Source organism: Talpa occidentalis, unplaced genomic scaffold (assembly GCF_014898055.3).
Source record: "Talpa occidentalis isolate TD23 unplaced genomic scaffold, MPIMG_talOcc4v2.1 talOcc4.2, whole genome shotgun sequence".
In the NCBI taxonomy this organism is placed as follows: Eukaryota; Metazoa; Chordata; class Mammalia; order Eulipotyphla; family Talpidae; genus Talpa; species Talpa occidentalis.
Genome location: NW_023602073.1, coordinates 127,087,804 through 127,112,838, shown reverse-complemented (window position 1 = coordinate 127,112,838; position 25,035 = coordinate 127,087,804). Strand labels below are relative to the sequence as shown.

Genomic DNA, 25,035 nt, shown 5'->3' with positions numbered 1-25,035 from the left:
CTGGTAATAATAACAAAAACAGGGCCTCCCTGGTGGCGCAAGGGATTAAGGCTCAACACTCTGAAGCTATCTGCAACATGAGTTAGATCCCTGGCCAAGGAGCTAACCCACACGTGCAGCAGACCTCTCCTGTCTCACCCAATGCTCCCCTCATCATCTGCTCCCCACTGTCTCTGGTGAATCCTCTCATCCACCCCTCAAACCTCTGGCCTACACCCCAGCTCTTATATGAATAAATAAATAAATCTTTTTAAAAAATAACAAAAACAATATTTAAGCAATAGCCAACAGCAGTAAATAAACTTTATGGTGTAGTCATGAAGTTGCAGGCACTATAGCAAGCATTTTATATATATTAGCTCACTGAAACCTCTCAACAGTCCTATGAGGTAAGAATTGGTATTATCGCTATCAAAATAAATTAAAACAGATGATTTTAAAAATCCCTTCAAGAGCAAATATCCAAAATAGCAAAGGACCATTGAGAAAGGATAAGTTGCAATACATTAAAAAAGATGAGGGAGGCAACCAGAAAAGATCCAGTAGGAGTGAGGAGGAGAAGCAGTTACAAAGCAACACTAAGAGCTACAAGGACTCTGTTAAGAGGAGAGAAGGAGAAGGGCAGAGATGGTTAGTAACTCAAGAAATGAAACCTCCAAGGAAAAAAAGACATTTAAAGGAGAGTTCTAGGAAGTCTTACAGGATAACCTTCTAGTAGAACACACTAGCCCTCTCGAGAAAGCCTTCTGTGTGGATCTATATTACTCAGCAACCACTTTAAAATTGAATTTTTGAGAGGGTTTTTTCCAGATGCAATGAAGTACTCAGATGGGCTTTTGGGAATAACAGCTCAGAGGGTCCCAGATCATAAGGAAAGTGCCTAGCCAGTGTCAAGTAAATAAGTGCTCAAAAATGTCAGTCCTCAAAACAATATAGTTACATCTTCAAATATTACCTGGTACAAATGGTAATTCTGGTATAAATTATAATGAAAAAGTGGCTTAGGATGATAGTTTTGTTACAAACTACAGAGTGATGCAAATTAAAGGTTTTGGGTTTACCTCCGAAATCTTCAATTTTAACACAAGTTCTGCCACAGTTATGATTCCACACAAATCACCTTGTCGCCCTGAGTCGTGTTTTTTTCCACTGTGTAAAACAGAAGTAGTAAAACCTGCATATCCAAACTTAACAGGGTTGCGTTAAAGATCAGAGTAGCCAAGTGACATGAAAGTGCTTTGTGAACTCTGTTGCTTTTATAGGAAGGGAGAAGGAAAGAAGGAAGAAGACCTCAGGAGACACATGGAACAGAAAGACAAGTGAAAAGGCTGCATTTGCTTCTTGGTCTTGGACTGATACCAGAGACTTGGGAAAACATGGAATGAAACACGTAAAACAGATGTGCATGAGAGACCCCTGCGGAGGTTAACAATGGCAGCTTTTATCTTGATTTTGATTTTGTTCTTTTCCTTCCAGACTTGCCTGGCCTCATCTGCCCCTTTCTGTGGGTCCCCACCAGAAGGTGCCTTAGACCTGTGGCAGGATTTTGGGCCTCAGTAGCCCTGCTTTGCGACAACCCTGTTTGGCTGGGTATTTTCCCATGAAGGGATGGGTAACTTTGGGTGTTTAATGTGAAAACTATTTTATCTATTATAAGACTTGTGCAATATCTATACTGCACACTAATTGTATTAAAAGTTCCTTTCCATTAAAGATCTTACACACAAGAGTTTTTTCTATCTTGATGCAGCAGATGGCAGAACCTATTTAGAACAGGCAAGTTTAGGGTTCCTGTGGTGCCCCTCATCCTACCCAGTAACCCTACTTCTATCTAGAGGGTCAAGTTTTTGCATTTTCATAAAAAAGTAGTCAAGCTCAAATATTAATTATATATAAATTTAGGACAATGCTCAAAAAATTTCACCCATTTATGCTCAGACTTTTAAGTACAGTGTCCTAAGTGGTAAAAATATAATCATTTTAGGCCATTCATATCTTTGAATTTTCCAATAACTCATAAAAGTGCAAATTAAAAATAATAAAATGCTTTGAAGACTATTTCCCTGAAGTCACACTGTACTTATAATGGAGTATTAAACTCAAATCTATGAAAATTCTAGTTAATCTAATCAAGTAATATGTTTCTAACTATGCTTTGATGGAATAGTTTAATTTATATATTCCTTGATATCATCTTAAAATTTTTTAAATGCTTTTTATTCCTAATTACATTCTCAAAAGATAAAAAGAAAAATACTTCAGCCTTCTCTGTATGCCAATTTAAAAAAGGAGAAGTAATGTCATTAAAGGCCAAAGGAAACTAATTTTTATAGCTACTATTAAAAATTCTATAAAGCCATTAAAGCTTATCTGTCACCATAATCCCCAGCCTTTGGCAGTACTGCACAATGCACATTTTGAAAACCTAATACTATTGAGTCATATTTAAACATGACATTGAAAGAAACTTCTAAAAATAAAAATATTAAGTATTCCATCCTATGAGTAATTTCTTTGTGTTAAGAGAATAAAAACAGACATCCATCTGCTAAACCTCACCACTAAGTTATATGCCACATGTTTAAAAATGATGCAATAAGAAAATTCACTTTACTTTAAGCTTTCTAATTGACTCAAAGCATATTTGGTTCAAAGAAAATGCCTTAAAGTAAGTGTGTTTCTACAAGAGGGACAGGACCTACATTCTAGCACACGGTAGAAGAATGCCTTTGAGAGCATCTTTCAACAATGTTTTTAGAATTTTTCTAAGCTATTACTCTAATACTGTTCCCAAATTTACTGCCTCATTAAGATTTTTTAGAATTATCACATTATTTTGCCACCTAAGATTTCTTCACAGCTGAATAACCTCACTTTTCAACCTCATTTACAGCCATGAAAAGAACTTGAATTTTTATAATATAGTAATAACTGAAGTAAAAGTAGAAAAAAAATCATCCTCAAATAGAAGGAGAATTTTCCATATGTACCAAGTGCTTAACATACACAGGATGATCTCAAATAATTTTATAATTACATTTCCCAGAGGGGAATTGAATACACAGATCTACTTTCACACTTTTACAAGACCAGCAATTTTCACATTATGAAAGAATGAAATACAGAACTAAATGTAACATCTTTTGAAATTCCTAAAGAAAATAATATTTTTATTAGAATTAAAAATTATCTTCACAAAAATAATACACTCCTAATCTTAATCAGTTTTTGATTATCCCCTTATATTTTCCCAATGTTGATTTATCTCATTGCATATCATACAAAAGCATAGGGAACAAACATGGTTAAAATCCAACTAGAACTAATAATTAAACAATTCAAGCCATGTAAGAAACATTTGGGGATTACTAATCACTAAGTTTTATCTTTTTTTTTTAAGCTAGTATGTAATTACAGGAAATAAACAGTCATATACTTGCAATTAGAATAGTTTATGCAAATATTCTAATTCATTTTCCAATTCTGTTTCTTAAAAGCATGAAATCATGATTTTCCATTAATAAAGGATTCCAAACATCTAAGAATGTTTTTAAAATCAAAGACCCATGTAGTCTGAAAACTTTTTGCTTTAAAACTAGATGCCAACAAGTAAAAGCCAAAAGTAGAGCAACTCAGTGTGAAAGTGCTTGCTTCCAAAAGCTTGTTTGCAAGTCACTTAATTGGAACTTGGAATACAGTCTCCCATTGAAACAATGTTATAAATGCTGCTTCTTTTCCCAGGCCTTCCCACAGAAGTTCATAAGTAGTTTAAAAAGAAAATTAACATTAGATACTTTAAAACAAACAAACAAAAAAGATGCTCATTGGAAAAATATAAAAAGTATCTCCTAATTTTGTCACATTCAAATCCCTCCTCCCCATATTTGTATATAAGCTACAAATAAGTCTTTTGAGAGAAAAACATTAAATGATTTGGTTTTGTGGTCACATGAAACCTCATTTCCCACTACTACATATCACTCTTCCTCCTTGACAACAAACGACTGTTGTTGAAGTTGAATTATAAAACCAAATAGTTGTAAATGTTCCGGTTGTAATGTGGTATACCAGAAACACATTTTTCTTTGAAATGATGGAATGATGGGGGTGAGTGAGTGTGTGTGAGTGTGTGTGTGTGTGCATGTGTGTGCGTTCTTGGCCAAGCACTAATCCAGGTACTAGAAATGAAGTGAAAAGCTTTGTAAGGAAGACCAGCAAACATCAAAATGCAAGAATGATAAATGACAAAAGAAAAGGTATGAAAGTGTTTGGGGTGCAAGGGGGATGGGGGGTATATCTTTAAGGTTGTCAAGGGTGGAGAGATTTGAGCTCACATTTTGGGATTAACATACCATAACCTGGAGAAGAAGAAAGAAAACTCCAGGAATGGCTTTGCCTGGGGCACAGGGTACCAGGCAAGTAAAACATGGCCAAAGAGACCCAAGTAGAAGAAACAGGGATGAAGTAGAGAAAGTCAGACCATGCAGCATGCTACAGAATATGGTAAATACTTTGTATTTAACTTTCCTAATGTCAATGCAAAACATGAATCCTCTAAGGAGGCAAGGATGTGTCCAGGATTGGGTTTAGAAAATAATCATTATCATCCCCATTTCACACCTGAAGAAGCTGAAACTACAGAAATCACGTAAACTGACCTCCATGCACAGTGGGGCCCGTGACCCGGCTGGTATTCATTCTAGCAAGGTCTGTTGAACTCCAAAGCCTGTATATTTCCCACTTTCTATACAACCTTCAAAAAGTTGAGAAGCAGGCAATTTTCAGGGTGAGAATTAAGAGTTACACACATTTCTCTCTTGTGTCCCTCTCATCATCTGTGTGGCCCAAAACTGTGAACTAAACAGAAAGACTTTCTCTGCCCTCTATCCTCCCAATCTCCTTTTGCACCTGCCAGACCCAGCACACCATCTCACCAACCTTCACTGGGAGAGGTGAGAAGGGGAACAAGGCTAGGAGGCGCTGTGGGGGGCAGGTATAAAGAGCTGTTGCTGAGACTATTATGGGAGCCAAGAACTGAGGTGTAAAGAGAGAAATATAAAATGAAGGGTCTAATTAAAGCAACTTACAATGTGCTTACTACACATCCAGACCAAAAGACTCTAGTAAAACAATCGCTAAGCAACAAATCAATATCAACCTGGATTCTCTTCTAATCACAAATCACATATCCTTAGAGAAGCTGCTTCTGTTTGACTCAGTTTCTAACTTAGGACCTGCCTTGTGTTTGAATGCTCAGTTAAGTGGCACCACCTAGGACTTCCTGCTCCCTTCTAATGTCCATGATCACAAATGATCCTAAATTTAAAAGAAAATCTTCCAAATAACTTGTAAGCATTTTAATATAATATGTAATAGCTGATTATATTAAACTTTGTATCACCTAACCACTTTCAAGGACTATTTTATTATTGATGCTACCAGTATATACCAGTAAAATAAGAATATGATTCTTTATACATCAAATTCTAAAATCTTTTATTGCTAATTAATTCAACTTCTTTTTATGTATCTTCTTTCCCCAGCTAAATTGTATCTCACAGATATTTTCTAAAATGCTCTAACAGAATTTTTTCTTTGATGTTAGTTCTTTAAATTCAATTTTGTTTAATTTGATTTTTAATTCATTAGCATTCTCTAGAAATATACTAGTTAAATCAGGGAAGAAGCAAATTGAATATGTACATAATAAAAAAGATTAGAATCCACAATTAAGCAGAAATGCAGATCTGACTCTTAAACTTGGGCCAAGATGTGAAAACAGACAATTTTCAAGTGAAGCGTTCTCTCCTAAGTCATCTTCATACCGCTTCCCTGCTCCAGCAGTTTTAATTAGATACTGTAGTTTTTCTCTCTTAGATAGTTAACTGGTCCCACTTAATATTATTCATAGCACATTTTTCAGAGTTTTAATAGATTTCTAGCAAATTTATTATGTAATATTAAGTTGGTACAACAATGAGTAATTTTTAAAGAAACTATGCTGCAATAATCATTACCATAAACAGGACTAAGCAGCAAAAGATCTGTTTACTTTCCCAGTCAACTTCAGAATCTTCTTTATCTAGCTGGGCACTGCTCTCTACTTCGGCAAGCATCCTCCTACAGGGAACAAACTCTTAGACAGAACCTTGACATGCCATCTGGCAATACTTTTTCAAATGGATTTTTTTAAATTACTGTTTAAATATGACTGTTTAAATAGTTTTCAAAATTATTGTTTCAATATATTCTGTTAAGTAGGACTACTCCCTATATGGTTCAGCTAAAATGCTACCAAAGACTCTTAAAAGCTGAGTGCAAATTGGGCTTACAAGCATTTAACATATGTTAAATATTATTGAGAATAAAACTAGTAAAAATTGTTTTAAAGAAAATAGTACCTCTTTGTTGGTGATAGGAATGGATAGGAAATAATTGGGTTGATAATCCTTTTTTTTCTTCTTCCCTCCTTGATCTTTACTGATACATTCATTTCCTTTTTTTCTCTCCAAATTTATCTGAGGTACATCAGTGACTAGAAGGGGAAACCAAACAACAATATTGCAAAACAAAGATAATACAGTCAGAAAAAGGAAGAAGCATTACCTAAATAGCAATCAGTCTTAACTATCATTTTCAAATCTAAAGCAGGAGTTAGCAAATTCTTCCTAAAAAATCTCGGGGTAAATATTTTAGGCATTGCATATCCCATGGGCTTAGAGGTCACAGGTCACAACTACCTACACTGACCTATGTACACAGTGGAGCCTGTGAGTCAGCTGGTATTCTAAGCAGGTCCGCTGACACCAAAGCCTGCGCACTTGGTCACCCAAGTCTGCTGTAGGCAAAATGAAAGAGGGTAGCCTTGTTCCAGTATAACCATATTTCTAAAGTGGAAGGCCTCCCTGGTGGTGCAAAGTGTTAAGTCTCAGCACTATGAAGCTATCTCCAGCCACTGTGGCATGAGTTCCATCCCCCTGCCAGGGAGCTAACCCACATGGCACAGCAGACCTCTCCTATCTCACTGACTGCTCCCCTCAGCAGTGTATGTCAGTAGATCCACCTGTTCTGTTCCCAACTCTGTCTCTGGTGAATCCTCTCACCCCCTGCACATCTGGCCTGTACCCCAGTTCTTGTATGCATAAATAAAAAAACTAAAAAACAAAAAAATCTTAAAAAAAAAGTAGACAGTCAGATGGGCCCTTAGGCCATTCTGTGCTAAACTCTGATCTAAACCACAGCTAAACAACCATTCTCTTGTCCCATGCCACAATTTTCATACTATTAAATAGCATTTTGTTTTGTTTTGTTCTGTTAAAGATTTATTTATTTACACAAGCACTGGTTACAGTCAGAAGTGCGGGAGGGTGAGAGAATTCACCAGAGCCAGAGCGGGGAGCAGAGCAGGCAGAAGGACCGAAGTACACTGCTGAGGGGAGCAGTGGGCGGCAGGAGAGGTCTGTGTGCCATGTGGGACCCTCCTGCGGTGGCCGGGGAGCAGCCGGGGATCGAACCGGCGCCGCAGAGGCTGCGGACAGCTTCGCAACCCAGCGCTCAACCGCTGCACCACCAGGGAGGCCCCTAAATAGCATTTTTTTAAACCATCCTGCATCTATATTTTGGTGGCTTCCACAAAATAACCACTTGCAACAGTGCCACTCAAAGTAAGGTTTGTGGTCAATGTCACACTAAAAACTATGTGTGGCAAAAATTAAAAGAATTCTTTAGAAATGTTCATAGCAATTAGGCAAAGTAATTTTATCAGTTAAACTTCAGTTTCTATTTTGTAGGGTTTTTCCATATCAATTGTCTAATAAATTTAATTGTATTTTACAAAAATATCAGTTAGCAAGAAGTAGGAAAATTTTTTTTTGAGTTTTATTTATTTATGCATACAAGAACTGGGGTCAGGCCAGAGGTGCAGGGTGGGGAAGAGAGGATTCACCAGAGACAGAGTGAGGAACAGAACAGGTGGAGTGACTGAAATACACTGCTGAGGGGAGCAGTGGGCAAGACAAGAGAGGTCTGCTGTGCCATGTGGGTTAGCTCCCTGGCCTGGGATCGAACTCGTGCTGCAGTGGCTGCAGATAGCTTCATAGTGCTGAGACTTATAGTGCTGAGACTTAATGCCTTGTGCCACCAGGGAGGCCCAAGACATAGGAAATTTAAAAAAAAAAGAAAAAAAATTTAGCCGTTGTCTGAGAAATACTTAACAGAATCTGCTTTTTAAAGTCATCTTTTAAGACCCACTCACATTACCCAACAATTGTAATTATGAAGCTATGCCCCACAGAAATAATTTCCAAATCAATGTGTAAAATGCCACTGCATCCTTTTTTACAGATTCTATGAGGATCCCCCATAAGGCTGCAAAATCCTTATTAATTAATTTTTCAGACTATCTTCCTGAACAGTAGCTTATTGTTACAAAATAGAGTACTTCAAAAATGCAATTCTATTTTCCTAGGTAGGATTTTGGAGAGGACCCACCTTATTTTATATCAGTCCTAGGAGGTTCATCTTTGGCATCAATTCTAATAAACTGTGTTGACCGTTTGTACACAGTCCCTTAAGAAGGATGGTGGAAAATGTCTAGACTCAACTACTAATAGCACAATGCCTACATGCAAATTCAACCCAGATCTGACTGTTTTTTATTTGATTTTTAAAAAAATATTTATTTATGCATACAAGACTGGGGTACAGGACAGAGGTTGGGGTGGTGGTGAGAGGATTCACCAGAAATAGATTGGAAAACAGAACAGGCAGATTGACTGAAATATACTGCTAAGGGGAGCAGTGGGCAAGACAAGAGAGGTCTGCTGCACCATTTGGGTAGCTCCCTGGCCGGGGATCGAACTCATGCTGCAGTGGCTCCGAACAGCTTCATAGGTTGCATCTTAAACCCTTGTGCCACCAGGGAGGCCCTATATTGATATTTTATAAGTGATGTTACATATGATAAAACAGAAGAGCATAAAAACTCTTAAAACCTGCTCAATGTTAAAGAGTCAAGTTTGATATCTATACTTTTTAACTCTACTTCTTTTTCTACTGGATCAAATTGCTTTTCTATCACAGTTCTGCTAAAGTAGTTATACACAATAACAAGAGCAGAAGTCCTTGTTCTGTTGTCTACTGAAATATTAATAGCAAACAATTTTTAAATAAATGTCACGAATTTAACAGAAATTTCTAAAAAAAAAAGTAGAGTTCTACTTTTAGAGTATTTCTAAAAGAAATGGTAGAGTGTGTTTAATAGTACAGTGGGAATAGACATGCTTTCTTTTTAGGACTGAACCATACTTGTGAGACCTAGAAATAGGATAAATTAAGAGCAAGGGGATCTGATAACAAGTCTGACTTCATGGTTATGAGTTAAGGCAAAATTATAAGGCACGTTTATGTACCCATTTCACTAATACATCTCTCAATGACATACCTAGTAATTAATGTGTTTAAAATGACATCTCTAGAAGATAGAGAACACATATATGAAAATTTGACAAATAAATTATTACTAGCTTCCTTTACACATGTGAGCGTGTCATAATTTTATGAATTCTATTGCTAAGAAAACATGTGCAGCATTCTCATCTGCACTGTGATTATTTTCTGAATTGTCCCAGTGATGCCTTTGGTTTTATTTCCCATTTACAAAAAAAAAAAAAAAAAAAGATATTAACCTTCAATGTCTATTCAGGCCCTCTAGAGGCCGCACTACATAGGGAAAAGGGCACTGACCCAAAGACCAGTCTTCCAACAAGCATTTTCAAAGTCACTTTATTGCTTTATCTGGGAACTTAATCCTTGGAAAAATAGCAGATTCTAGGTCTGGGACATAAAATGTATGAGAGGAACCTGGAAATTCAAAGACTCCCAAAATCATGTCAGAAGGTACCTAGAGACAACTTGAATGTCTTCTCACTCATCAAGAAATGACCATTTGAGCATTGTACAAAATAATAACTTCAACGGTATGAAGTACATCATATGTGTTTAATTCCACCCATTCATAATAATGCTTAAAAGAAGAATTAAAACCAGTAACTCACAGCTCAACTTTGGCAAATCTAAAGAACTATTATTCTAACAATCTGATGACAAAAAGAAAAAAATAAAACATCTATCCTGCTTTTCCTTATAAACTCACTAGTCATATAAGAAATCAGTTAACTAAGGTAAAGAAATTTCTTCCCAGAAATTTCTAGCTAATAAATACAAAGGATAGAGTTAGAATAACACCATTTTGAAAACCTTAACAAAGTAATGGGTCAATCTAAAGAGTATAAATGGATGCTCCATTAGAAGAAAAGCTCATGGACAATTTTATTAATAAACACATCACGTGGCAAATTGGGAAACCACTGATCAAGTTTAACATCATACAGAAGTCAAGACAACCAAGCACTATGTGCCTCCTAACATCACACTACAGGAAATTCAAAACAATTATGCAGCTTTCTTGCTAATATTCCAAAACCTCATCAAACTTCCTAATCAGATAATCAGTTCACTAGAAATATAGGAAGGAAAAAAAATATGTTAAATGACCAGAACATGGATACTCCTACACAACCTTATTTCTTCAACAACAAAAAATATAAGCACCCCCTCCCCACCCACACATGCACAAAATAAAGGAAGAGATTAAAAGAATTCGTAGATGAGTCAATCAAATCAATCAAATATAGCCTAATTCAAACCAGTTTTTTAAAAATTATGACAAAAATAAGAGAAAGGTGGCTACTGATTGGATACATGATGTCATAAGGAGTTACCATTATTTTTTGAAGTATCAGAATATTTTAGATGTGCTTCCTTAAAAGGACTTCTTATCTTTCAAAGATAAATAATAAAGTATTTATAGATAGCTGTATGTGCTGTTTGATTTGATGGGGTTCAAAATATGCCCCTTTGGCATATTGATTATTTTTAATTAAGGTTTAAGAAATAGCTGGTTCAAGTAATAATTTCATTATTCTCCAAACAGATATCCTTTACTCTCCAAAAATATACTCTAATATTTAATTCTAACATATTTTAATACATTTTATATTTTTAACATAATTCTAGCAAAACAGTCTCTTCTCAAAAAAGAATAAGAATATGTAAAGAGGGCTTCCCCGGTGGCGCAGCGGTTGAGCGCTGGGTTGCGAAGCTGCCCGCGGCCTTTGCCGCGCCGGTTTGATTCCCGGCTGCTCCCCAGCCACCAGAGGGTCCCACATGGTGCGCAGACCACCAGAGGGTCCCACGGCCACCAGAGGGTCCCACATGGTGGGCAGACCTCTCCTGCCGCCCGCTGCTCCCCTCAGCAGTGTACTTCGGTCCTTCTGCCTGCTCTGCTCCCCGCCCTGGCTCTGGTGAATTCTCTCACCCTCCCGCGCTTCTGACTGTACCCAGTGCATGTATAAACAAACAAACAAACAAACAAACAAATAAATAAAACATGCCTCTATAAAAAAAAAAATTCTATTAAAAAAAAAAGAATATGTAAAGACCCATTTCAGGCATGACTCCACAGCACAAAACAATACCCACATTGTAGGTTAGATAGTTGATAACCAACAGGCTCAAAAAAAAAAAAAAAGAAAGAAACTCAAAACAAAAGACTAAAAATAAAATCTGAAGAGGAGTTTTCTTACTGGCCAGGCTTCCCCTCCCACGCTGTCCTTATTAACACTACTTTCCTCATCCCTCAGCCAGGGTTTCTATCAGTAAGAACTTCTTGGCAGGTAACACTCAAAGTCCATCCACCAAATGCAACTGAAAGAGCCAAAGGCAACAACCAGCAACATGAGAATTTTAAGGTTGTTATCTACCACAGAGCCAATAAAATTTCCATGCTACCAACAATAAAAGAAAGTTATAGTAGGTCCATTTAACCCGTCAACCAATTACTGTGTGTTTTTTTACACAAACGCTATCACTAAATCTATCTATCTATCTAACAATTAAGGTTTAAGGATTGACAGCAAATTTCCCAGTTTTTGTACATTTCCATAAAAATCTCACTTGACAAAAACTAGTTAGTAGTAATTAGTAGCTGTGGCTTGCAAAGAAATTTACTATTGCTTCCTTAGTGTCTTAGTAAATGCTATTATAAAAATGAAAGAACAAGTTACCCCCAAATAAGGAATGGATAGATTTTTAAAAATTATGTAAGTAGCACTTTTGCACTATTTTGTATGTTTTAATTGCCTTTTTACACACTTTCCTCCCTTTGATCTGTACAGTTACACTATGAAGTAAGCAGAATGGGTTACCTATGTTTTACATTTGAGGAAGTTCACAGTTCTAGTATCCAAGGTCGCATAAGTAGAGGATGATAAAAACCAAAATTTGAAACGCAAGCTTTCTGTTTCTATCATTATACCACTGTGATACTACATGTAAGTTGGAGTTTGGAATTTGAAATCCATTTTCCCACAAAAGTGACATTCTATGTGGTCATTTAGAGTCCAGACTAATCCACAAAGACTTACAAAGTCTGAACTATCAAAAAGTGGTATAATGCTATGCAAAAATGTACATCTGTGAATTGGGTTGAGCCCCCAACTTAAACAGACAAAATCATTTCTTTGGTCAGAAATAAAATATTCTATATACTGTTCTTTGAAAACATAAGTAGACCAGAAAAAAGGAAGAAAACTCTAATAAGTAGAATCAGATCCAAAAAAGAAGTTATAATAGTTACAATAGACATCTCAGAAATGCAGAAGATCATAAGAGGCTACTACGAACATCTATCTATAAGCCAATAAATTGAGTAAAAGAAATGGACAAATTCTTAAAAGTATATAACCTTCCAAGACTGAATCAGGAAAAAAAAAAAAAAAAAAAAAAAAAAAAAAACAGAAAACCTGAAGAGATCAATTACCAGCAAGGAAACCGAAACAGTCATGAAAACTCTCCCAAAAAGTAAAAGCCCAGAACCGGACAGTTTCACTAGTGATTTCTATCAAACCTTCAAAAATGAACTAATACCTACCCTTCTCAAACTCTTTCAAGAGAGTGAGGAAGACGCAATGCTTCCAAACATATTGCATGAGACCAACAATATCAATACAGTTTTTACAATGACATGAAATTTATATCATTTATGCAGTCCAGCAGTATTCAGTGAAGTAAACACCTGTTCTCCATAGTATGTAGCTGGAGCTCCCACAGACTAAATGGATCTAACATATGGATACTTAACTAAAGATTTAACTGCTTTTAATGCTAGCCTATTAAGCTCCATGAGAACAGGAATAGTGTCTGTCTTGTTCACTGGTGAGGTTCCCATTGCCTAACAAAGTTCTGGCTGATATCAAAAGGCCAGGAAAGATTTGTTAGATGAATGACACCCACTGCTGAAATTAGTAGTGCCTCCAGAATAACAAAAGAAGGAGGTTGTAAATCATAGTTGTCTGGTCCAAGATTTTTTTTAAAGATTTATTTATTTTTTTAAAAAAGATTTATTTATTTATGCATACAAGAACTAGGGTACGGGTCAGAGGTTGGAGGTGGGGGGTGAGAGGATTCACCAGAGACAGAGCTGGGAACAGAACAGGTGGATCGACTGAAGTACACTGCTGAGGGGAGCAGCGGGTGAGTCATAGGCTGCATCTTAACCCCTTGGGCCACCAGGGAAGCCTCAGTCCAATATTTTTTTAAAGAACTTATAACCTATAGAATAATCTGTCCCAAAATTTTGTGAGACGTATCCTAAACTGGCTGTGACAACAGACTACCAACAGATAACTATTAACAACCAAAACTAAAAACATGACAGTATTTAAGGTTAAGTTATCTACATATCACTAAATTATATATATCACTAAATTTAATATTCATTACATTTAAATACATATTTATTTAATAAAATACTTACTTCCACATTCATCTTTAAAATCTATAGTCGCAAATGGCAAATCCACCAGAAACTCCACAGTGTTAGCTTCATATTCTTCTGACATTTCCTTATTTCTTGACATATTTTCACACTCATTGGAATTTATTTCTCCTATAACATATCATAAACAAAGTATTACTTATTTTTTAACTCATATCCTAAGCTAAAATAACTGATTTCAATAGAAATTAACATGTTCAAATACACTTGTATTCAAATATTTTGTAAAGCTATTTATATATTTAAACATTACTCTACATTTTTATAAATGTATCTTTTGTTAGATAGCCTTAATAATTTTATGATGGACAGCATTCAACTCTATTAGACAAAGAATGAATTAATCAATAATCCTCAAGATCTTGTATAGCTATATTTTCTTAATTCTAAAACTACATTTTTCACATACCCTTTGAAAACAAACCAAGATTTTGTCAGTCTATTTCAAACCAAAGAGGACGGTTGTCTTTCAGACATGAGTCTACTGCCCTCCTCATTTGTCAACAAATTAAACCGCTTTCCTTTTCCTCAAACTGTTTCCTTTTTTTTTTAATTTCTTTTAAAGATTTATTTATTTATACATATAAGAGCTGGGGTACAGGCCAGAGATGCAGGAGTGAGAGGATTCACCAGAGACAGAGTAGGGAATAGAACTGGCAGATCCACTGAAACACTCTGCTGAGGGGAGCAGCAGGTGAGTCAGGAGAGTTCTGCTAGGCCATGTGGGTTGCTCACTGGCTGGCCCGGTATCAAGCATAGTGCGGTGCCTAACCCCTTGCGCCACGAGGGAGGCCCAAACTCTGTTTCCTTTTATTGGCAGAGGGAAACTGAGGCTGGCGTTTGGTATCAACATCAGATTAGTAAGAGAAAAATAAATAAATTTAATTACATATATATAGGGAATCTACACAGTCGTAGATTCCAAGATCAGTGGGGAAAACCAGGGTGTGTATATGTATCTTGAGCTAAGGAATGGGATAGAAGCCTGGAGCTTCAAGGAGAGAAAGGTAACTCACATGACAAGGAGGGGGTGACTCACGTGAAAAAGAAGAGATGCTCTGTAATTAGATGTTTACCCTGACATAAAGACGGCTTTTGGGATAGTATAGTTATTTTTGGTAAAAACTGAAATTCTAAGGCCCCCAATTTTCATTCTTCTATGTAGTTAAGGAAGTGGCAAAAGTTCTCATGAACCTGCAGGCCCTCCACGGACCCCAGCACAAACTAATGCACAAGCCATAGTGATATTTCCTAGAAAGGTCTATCTGAACATCTTGAGAGGGCCTACCCTTCAATAATAACAACAGAAAAATGTTATAACAAATACTGACTTTTTTTTAAAGCAGGCTAACTTTGCATATGTTCTAGGATTGCATTTAGGAAAAGGACATAATTTTTTTCTAAATGCTGATATAGATGCACTCAGTATATTCATATTTTCCCATTTCTGCTGTTCAACTGTTTTAAATAAAATCGACATGACTTTTATAAGAAAACAAGGTAGGGCCTCCCTAATGGCACAAAGGGTTAAGCACCACACTATGAAGCAATCCACAGCCTCTGCAGCACCAGTTGGATCCCCAGCTGGCCACGGAGCAACCCACATGGCTCAACAGACCTCTCCTGACTAGCCTGCTACTCCCCTCAGCAGTGTATTTCAGTCTTCCTGTTCTGTTCCCCACTCTGTCTCTCGTGAATCCTCTCAACCCCTGCATCTCTGGCCTGTACCCCAGCTCTTGTATGTATAAATGAATAAATATTTTTTAAAAAAAAAAGGCATATGTTTAAAATATAAAACCATGTATTTCAGTGTACCCTAATAGTCAAATATATGCACACTTCAGCATATGACTTCATTACAGACAAGCAAATACAGAGGGAAAATATGACAGTTTGCTGTCACCCAAAATGTAAGTTTCCTACCTGAATAATAAGACATGAGTTTATTATGCATGACTTTCTCCTATTCACTCTATTAGGTTCACAGTAGGTATATTCCCAAAGAACCAATGGAAAAAAGTTAACGTTACCTATTCTAGTCCTGTCTTAGCTAATAAAAATAGTATATCATCTTACATCTGGATCAGTACTGAGAGCTGTGGAATAATCAACAAGTCATCTGACCTCTGCTTTGGTTTCCTCACCATAAAAAAAAGAGCAAAAAGCACAATCCAAACTACTGGAGAGAAATACACAAAATAAGATAAGAAAAACTGAAAAGGAATGTAGGGGGCAGCAACCTCCACAAGCATCTTTAACTTTGTTAAAATGAGGAAGAAAAAGACCCAAACACGCTGTCAGCATCCTAAATTGCAAGGTCAGACACAAAAGACACGAACAATGGGTGACTCCTTTCTGCTAAACGATTCTCCCACCTGTTCTCCAGGATAAATGCATCTCAAAATCTCCCGCCCTCGACACACACCCACAAGGTCTTAATCACGCATTTCCCCTAACAATTGTAAGAATATTTACACTAGTTAACCGCTATCAATAACACCTTTTAACATTTTAATGTTTCTAATCTAATGCGTTTCTACCCTAAAACCCAGCAGAACAGCACCCATTTTCTCATTACTATTTGATTCTTTCCACCTAAAGTCCAACCCCTAACTCGCTCTGGCCACAAAGTTCAGCTGGCGCCAGTTTTTAAAGAGCTCTTTTGCAAGCTTCGAAGGGGAAAACCCTATATGCAACCGAGTGGAGGTTGAGGTCTTTCATGTTTGTCATCTAGGATAAAAATCGAGATTATTTTCCTGGGTTTTGTTGACCACACAAACACCGTCGGGGCGAGCATGCTGGCATGAACTTTGCACTAGAGGTCGAAGGCGAGAAAGGGCAAACAAAAATGGGGTTCGCAGAGGACTCGCAGCCCTCTGCGCAGGGTGCAGGAAGGCTCCGTTACGCGCGCACCAGTCCCTCCAGGGGGGCCCCGCTCCCCGGTGCGCGCGGCCGGAGCGAGAGGAGCCTCGGAGCCGGACGGGGCGCGCCGTCCTCGAGCCCGAGCGCAGGGCTGGGCCCGGCCCACGCCGCCCCCACCCGGCCCGCGCGGCAGCCCGGGCTCACCCGCTCCGGGGCGCTCCATGGCGGCGGCGCGCGCGCGCGGCGCGGCCCGGCTGGCGGCGGCAGCGGCTGCGGGCAGGCTGGGCGGCCCCGGGCTGGGCGCGAGGCCCAGGCGGAGGCGGGGCCGGGCGGGGCCCCGGGGGCGGGGCGTGCGGACCGGGCAGGGGGCGACGGCCGCGGGCGGGGGCGTGGGGCCCGGCGAGCAGGCCGCAGGAGGCCGCGAGCCCGCGGAAGGCCCAGGCCCGCAGGCGCTGCATGCCCGGGCTCGGCGCGCGGGGGGTGCTCGGAGTCGCGCGGGCGACGCCGGCCTGGGGCGGGCAGGGCGGAGAAGCGCGAACCCGGGGGCCCCTCAGCCCCCCCTCAGCACCCCTCAGCCCCCCGCGGCCCCGCGCCGCTGGGTCCCGCCTCCGCTCTGGAGCGGGGCGGCCTCCCGCGGCCTTTGGCAGCCTGTTGTTTCCTGTGACGCGTCTTTCTCACGCTTTGACGGGCGAGATGGGGCCCCGACTGAAAGCATTGCCTGACCCGGGGTCTCCTGAGGATCCCTGTGTTTGGTTTTGCCAGAGCTTTCAAAACACAGAGTTCTGATTACAAAAGAGCAAGATGTACGAGAAAGAGGCCCTGCCCATCTGTACAATTAAATATTTTACTTTGTCTTTTTTTTTTTAAAGCCAACTTGGGGCCAAGTCTCCAATTTTTAACAATGCTTTTAATGCCTAAAAAAGGAACTAGCTGCTGTTTTTTGAAGGTTAAGATACTGATGTACTTTTTCTGCCTGCAAGTGTCTTGGCAAGTGTCTTCTCCTTTTACTAAGCCTGCCTGTTTAAAATGTAAAATAAATTTTAAAATAAACGGAAAATTAAAATAAGTTACTGAAATGGTTGAAAACCATTTTTGTGGCCTCTTTTTAGGAATAACATTTGACATATCTTGATTTTTTTTAAAGATTTATTTATTTATGCATACAAGAATTAGGGTACAGGCCAGAGGTGCGCAGGTGAGAGGATTCACCGGAGACAGTGGGGAGCAGAACAGGCAGACTGAAAGACACTGCTAAGGGGAGCAGCAAGTGAGCCAGGAGAGGTCTGCTGCACCATCTGGGTCACCTCCCTGGCTGTCATGGGGTCACCTCCGTGGCCTCTGATCGTGCTCAGTGCTGGAGAGGCCGCAGACAGCTTCATAGATTGTGTCTTAACCCCTTGGGCCACCAGGGAGGCCCCTGACTTACCTTCAATGCATCCTAGAATGGGGATGGAAGCAAAGACAACCCTAGCAACCACTATAGTTGATGTGAAGACTGTATACGAAAAACCATCAAGCTTGTTGCTCTGATTTTAAAAGAATGCTAACAAATTGAATATTTGATTTGCACGCTCATAGCAACTATAGGGTGATTACAAAGATACAGTGGGTCTGTCTAACACTCCATCCTGAAGATGTGAAGATGAATGACAGGCCTTTTTCTTAAGCAGCTGATCATATAATAGAGGAAGAAACATGGGTCAGTGTAATAGTAATGAACTAAAAGTTGCAAAAAAAAAAGGTATTCCACATCAATGTTGACGATCAGACTATTCCACACAAAAATGTGCCACTTTGGCATTAAAGTTATTTTGAGCTGCAGGTATAAGGCAAAGGGGAGATTTACCTCTAACCCTCTCAAGTTTTTTCTCAGGCCCATCAAGCAAGCAAATTAACATCAGACAGATTAGTAGAAGAAAAAAGAACAAATTTAATGAAATATATGTGGAGAATTTAAATAACTGTGAATTCTAGAGTAAATAGGACAGACCCAGGACTTTTATTCTTTTTTTTTTTAAGATTTATTTATTTTTATACAAGAACCGGGGTACAGGCCAGATGCGCAGGAGGGTGAGAGGATTCACCAGAGACAGAGTGGGGACGAGAACAGGCAAACAGACCAAAAACTGCTGAGGGGAGCAGCCGGCGACACAGGAGAGGTCTGCTGTGCCATGTGGGATTCTCACTCGCCGCCCAGGATCGAACCGGCTACAGAGGCTTCGGACAGATTCACATTGTGGTGCTCAACTGCCTGCGCCACCAGGGAGGCCCAGGGCTTTTATTCTTGAGCTGACGAATGGCCTAGAGCATCAAGGGGAGAGGAGGCTCACATGAGAAAACCAGAGGTTCTAGATATTTGCCCAACCATAAGATAGTTTTCTTTCTACCTAAATCTAGGTAATCTTCATTCTTATAAGTAGTTAAAGTAATGATAAGATTCCTGTGCAGTCTACAGGGCCTCATTTGAACTTAGCTCCACATGCCAAGGTGACACATTGGGTAAAGGCTGTTAGGTACATTTTAGGAAGGTTTATCCTTCAGAAGCTACTGAGAAACAGCAGGTACTGACTGGAAGAACTCTGTGACCTCCCCCTCTCTGCTTATAACTAGAGAATAAATTTAAATTTCCATATTAAAGGTTTTCTCCTTTACAGAAGACAAGACTAACATTGCGTAACAAACCTTACTAAACAACTTATCTACCATATTATTTCCTAGTCACCATCTGAAGTCAAAGACTGTTTTAAGATCTTTGTACAGTATTTCCAGTACACATAGGTTGGCCAATGAATAGTGGTGTCTGGGCTCAGGGATGAAAATGGGGCACACCAGAGATGTACATTGTGTTTAAGGAACTGTGACATCAAGAAGAAAGGGAGTCTTCAAAAGACAAAGAGAGGCCTCTCTGGTGGCGCAAGGGGTTAAGACACAACCTACGAAGCTATCTGCAGCCTCTGCAGCATGTGTTCAATCCCCAGTTGGCCAGGGAGCAACCCACATGGTGCAGCAGACCTCTCCTGTCCTGCCCACTGCTCCCCGCAGCAGTGTATTTCAGTCTGCCTGTTCTGTTCCCCACTCTGTCTCTGGTGAATCGTCTCATCTCCCACACCTCTGGCCTGTACCCCAGTTCTTGTATGCATAAATAAATAAATCTTTAAAAAGAAAATGACAGGGGCCTCCCTGGTGGCTCAGGCTGTTGAGTGTCGCACTGTGAAGCTGTCTGCAGCCTCTGCAGCGCGGGTTTGAACGCGCGGGCAAGAATCCCACATGGTGCTGCAGACCTCTCCTGTCTCGCTCGCTGCTCCCCTTAGCAGTGTATTTCATCAGTCTGCCTGTTCTGTTCCCCGCTCTGTCTCTGGTGAATCCTCTCACCCTCCTGTGCGTCTGGCCTATACACCAGTTCTTGTGTAAAAATAAATAATTTTTTTTTTATAGAGGCATGTTTTATTTATTTGTTTGTTTGTTTGTTTTGTTTATACATGCACTGGGTACAGTCAGAAGCGCGAGAGGGTGAGAGAATTCACCAGAGCCAGAGCGGGGAGCAGAGCAGGCAGAAGGACCGAAGTGCACTGCTGAGGGGAGCAGAGGACGGCAGGAGAGGTCTGCGCTCCATGTGGGACCCTCCTGCGGTGGCCGGGGAGCAGCCGGGGATCGAACGGGCGCTGCAGAGGCCGCGGGCAGCTTTGCAACCCAGTGCTCAACAGCTGCGCCACCGGGGAGGCCCGAATATAAATAAAATTTAAAAAAAAAAAATGACAAAGGAGGGTGTGACTGCATCTTTTTATCCTCAATATAAAGATGAGTTTCTCAGATAGGAAGGACTAATAAACCTGTTCCTGGATAATGCCCACCGCTCCCTCCCCCCACCACTGCCATACTCTTTTAGGTCATAAAAATGGGAGCAGCAACTGTTTCTTCAATTAGGAAAAAGATCAAACTGTAACAGGGTGATATAAGAAGGAAGACTTCCAATGTTCCCTGCCCCATCTATTGAAGGGTAGAGCTGAACAACCAGCAGAAGCTAAAAAGGACTTGAGAGAGAAGGCTCAAAACTTGAGGAGGCATTTGGATCAGAGAGACATGTGAAAAAGAAGCCATGTTGTTTGTTTCCCAACCTTGGACTTGCACTAGGGATCTGGGGGACATGGAAGGAGACATTTGAAAGAGACGTGGGGAGGTTGACAATGGCAGACTTTATTTTGACTTGTACTTTGATTTTGCACTTTTCTTTCCAGACTTGGCTGGCCCCTTCTACACCTTTCCTGTAGTTCCCTGCCAGAAGGAGTCTTAGATTTGTGGCAGGATTTTGGACTTCAGTGGCCCTACTTTGAGCTAATACTGTTGGCTGGGCATTTACCCATGAGGGGATGGGTAAATTTTGGGTGTTTCATCAGGAAACTATTACCTTTTCTCTCTTCTCTCTAAGCACAATCATTGAAGGTCTTGCACACCAAGAATATGTTTTGTCTTTATGAGGCAGATGGCAGCACCTATTTTAAACATGTGAAGTTTGGGGGATCTCTGGGTGCCCCTCAGTCTTCCTGCTATCAAAACAACTGGGATAAGGACAAAATTTCTCCTTAGTCTCTAAGATCTTCATTGCTCTTAATGTAAAATAATCTATATTCTTTTTTTAAAGGGTTTATTTTTATTTATTTAGGCATGCAAGAACTGGGGTGTAGGCCAGAGGTACGGGGAGTGAGAAGATTCACCAGAGACAGAGTGAGGAGTAGAACAGGCAGATCAACTGAAATATACTGCTGAGGGGAGCACAAGTTAGTTCTATTATTGACCTTTGATTCTCAACATCATGGTGATATTTATTGGAAGAAAGCCTGCTTTTGTTTATTGAGAAAAACCTCTCTGACCCATTTGGGAACACCAATCTCATAGCTGTGGGGGAGACTGGAGAGGTCAGATGTTCCATGTGGGTTAGCACCCTGGCAGGGGATAGGGGATCTAATTTATGTCATAGTGGCTAGAGATAGCTTTGATAGGGCTAAACTTTAACTCCTGCACCAACAGGGAGACCCTAATCTGCATTCTTTAGGAAATGGTAATAGAATGACTTCCTAAGGCTCCCAAGTTCTATTATTGACCTTTGATTCTCAAAATCATGGTGATATTTATTGGAAGAAGGCCTACTTTGGTTTATTGAGTAAAACCTATCTGACACTTTTGGGAACACCAATATCATAGTTGTTGCATGAGTGACTAAAACTTTTATAATCATCAGATCTGTTAAGTACTCAAATTTGTCCAAAAATAAAGCAACACACCCAATAAGTTTTTTTTAAAAAAAAAAAAATCAATTATTTTGAACATTTTTTTAGTATTAATGTCCTAAATCTTTAGGAACACCAGCCCCTTATGAAATCCCTCCAAAATAGATCTGGCATTCTAAATAGTGTCTGACATTATTAATGAATCTTCCAGACCACCACCCATTACTAGTCATTTCTTCAATGAGCAAGATTGCTCCAGACTTCTTTCCAGGAAATCCTCTCTCTTCACCAGACATCAGCTGCCTTGCCTGGTGGTTTACCCGGGTATAGTGATTTTCAAGCTCAAGCTGACAATCTCTTACAAATGAGAAGACCAATTCCTCCCCCCTCTACCACACTCTGCTTAGTGAGTAGATCAGGCTGAGTGATGCCATAGGAAATTATTTTGACCTTTGAAAGATAGAGAATTCATTGAGATAGCATGTTTCGTTTTTAAAAAACAAGAAAACATGTCCAAAATGGAGCCCCAGACTTCTATCCCCATCCTGAACTCAGCTTGTATACTCCCATTTTTACTCACTGACTTTGGAATCTATGTAGATTCCCCATATACATGTAATTTAATTACTTTAAATATTTCTAACAGCACCTTTATAATATGCAACTTTTTTTAAAAAATAATTTTAAATTCAATAAAACTCGTGGAATAACATTTAGAATTATGTGTAACACATCAACTAGATACACGTACTCCAAACACACACACATACTGCTAGTGTATATATTTTCTAAAAATTGAATCATGCTGCATAGGGCTTAGTACCTGTTTTTTTCCTTGCAACATACTTTGACTAATTTCTTGTGTCACTAAATATTCTTTTTTTTTAAGATTTATTTTATTTGTTTATGCATATAAGAGCTGGGGTTATAGGTCAGAGGTGCAGGGGTGAGAGGATTTACCAGAGACAGAGAGGGGAACCGAACAGGCAGACCAACTGAAACACACTGCTGAGGGGAGCAGCAGGCAATACAGGAGAGGTCTGCTGTGCCATGTGGGTAGCTCCCTGGCCACCCACGGATCGAACCCATCCTGCAGAGGCTGCAGACAGGCCCAGTGCTGTGCCTAACCCCTTGTACCAGAAGGGAGGCCCTGTTTCCTGTTTTTGTATATATTTATTATTATTTACATAAAAGAAATTCCCCAAAAGAGATTTGATAAGGTAAAAGATTATGAATTACTATAAGACATTCAAACATATTGTCAAATTATCCACCAATTTTCATGCTCATATATAGTTCATGAAATTCTTATCATTATAAATTCTTACTCGTTTCTCATCTAAAAGGTACAAATGCTTGTTAATTTGTATTTCTTTCATTATCAATGAATTGAATATTTTTCATGTATTTAATAGCCATTTGCATCTCCCTTTATAAGAAATTTTACTTATTTTTCTTCTAGGTTATTTTTCTGTTACATTAAATTGGTCTATGAGGGCCTGCCCGGTGGCGCAAGAGGTTAAGCACAGCACTGTGAAGCTATTCTCAACCTCTGTAGCACTAGTTCAATGCCCAGTCAGCCAGAGAGCTACCCATATGGTACAGCAGACCTCTCCTGTCTTGCCTGCTGCTCCCCTCAGCAGTGTGTTTCAGTCGGTCTGGCTATTCTGCTCTCCACTCTGTCTCTGGTGAATCCTCTCTTACACACACACACCCCCAACACCTCTGGCCTGTACCCCAGTTCTTATATGCATAAATAAATAAATCTTTAAAAAAATTGGTCTATTAATGATTTAAAACCTGTCACTTTTTTGTGAAGCGATACACTCACAAACTGAACTGTGCTAAGGTACTAAGTCCCTATTAATTATTTGGCAAAACACTGTTTTGCCCTAAATGCCAGTCATATACATGAATTATATATTTTATATATATGTATGAATTATATATATGGCTGGTCAATCTGCTACCAGTTCAACACACTGGATTTTCAACACACTTGGCTTCTGAAAACCTTTAGAAATTTTCCCCATAATTTCTGGGTTTCACATAATTCTTCCAATAGTAAATTGTTCTGTTTCCAAGGTAACAATAAAAGGAAAAGACTGTCTACCTGTAGAGATTTTCCTCCCAATTCTAAGACTTGTACTTTTCCCACCCACTTAACTCCTTCTTAAAGCTCCTTTTCTTGGTATGAATCTTTGCTTTCCCACTTGCTCTTCTTTTCTTTCTTTCTTTTTTTTTTTTTAATGAATTTGGAACTGGAGACATGGAAACCCTTTGGCAATGTGCTTATCTGAAGGTTTCAGTCCCACTCTACCCGCCCTTAGATCCAACAAGTGTCCTCACTCACTTTCCTTTCCCTCCTGCATTTTTTGTGGTCAGCCCTGCCATCTGAGTTTCCGCAGTGGGCATCCACAAGTTCTGCCTGCTTTCTTACACCACGCTCTTACCACATGTATTCCAGGTAGAGTGAGCTTGTCCCTCTTTGCTCAAGACCGTTTATTCCTGACAACTATTTGCACAGTCCTGGTGACAATGTTGCCCAGTGTCTTAGCATTGGAAGTTCCTTGTTCTGGGACATTCCTCAGTCCTGTAAGTGTCTTAAAAAGATAATTACTACACAAATATGGATAGAGAGAAATTAAATATTATGTCCAAAGGGTAAAGATTGCTGTGAGCTGGGAGAGACAGAAAATGCTCAGAAGAAGAGGTACTGTTTGAGACCAGATATGGAAATAAGTGGATTAAAAAAGCTGGAGCATGGAGTGGGGCTGGGGATGGGGGTGGCAACGCATTCCTGGCATGGGAAGACAGGACTGTGCAAGTAGAGGCAAAAGAGAGTCTACCAGTCTGACTAGTTTAGATGGCAGAGAACTGGGAGATAAAGCTGGAAAATTAGATTGGGACAAGAATATAGAAGGTCCCAGCTCTCCTGTTTGCCTGTTACTTTGCAGGTGTTTCCTTTCACAAAACTTTTCCCTTTGCAAAGCAGCAGCAGTAGCTCATCTGTGACTATGCAAGTGCCTCTCTTTCTTTCTCCTTTTCCTA

At 39.5% G+C, this 25,035-nt stretch overlaps 1 protein-coding gene across 4 annotated transcripts in view; it reads right to left on the bottom strand.

Annotated features, from left to right (window-relative positions):
- AKAP7 (A-kinase anchoring protein 7) overlaps nucleotides 1-16,999 on the bottom strand; it is a 97,293-nt gene extending 80,294 nt beyond the window's left edge. For all 4 annotated transcript variants that reach the window (XM_037520397.2, XM_037520398.2, XM_054697837.1 and 1 more), the window contains exons 1-3: nucleotides 16,964-16,999; nucleotides 13,877-14,008; nucleotides 6,402-6,535 (exon numbers count right to left, since the gene is read on the bottom strand). In XM_037520397.2, the coding sequence (XP_037376294.1) occupies nucleotides 6,402-6,535; nucleotides 13,877-14,008; nucleotides 16,964-16,982 (285 nt within the window). In that variant the 5' untranslated portion in view covers nucleotides 16,983-16,999. The remainder of the gene's footprint in view (nucleotides 1-6,401; nucleotides 6,536-13,876; nucleotides 14,009-16,963) is intronic.
- Between the last annotated feature and the right edge of the window lie 8,036 nt (nucleotides 17,000-25,035).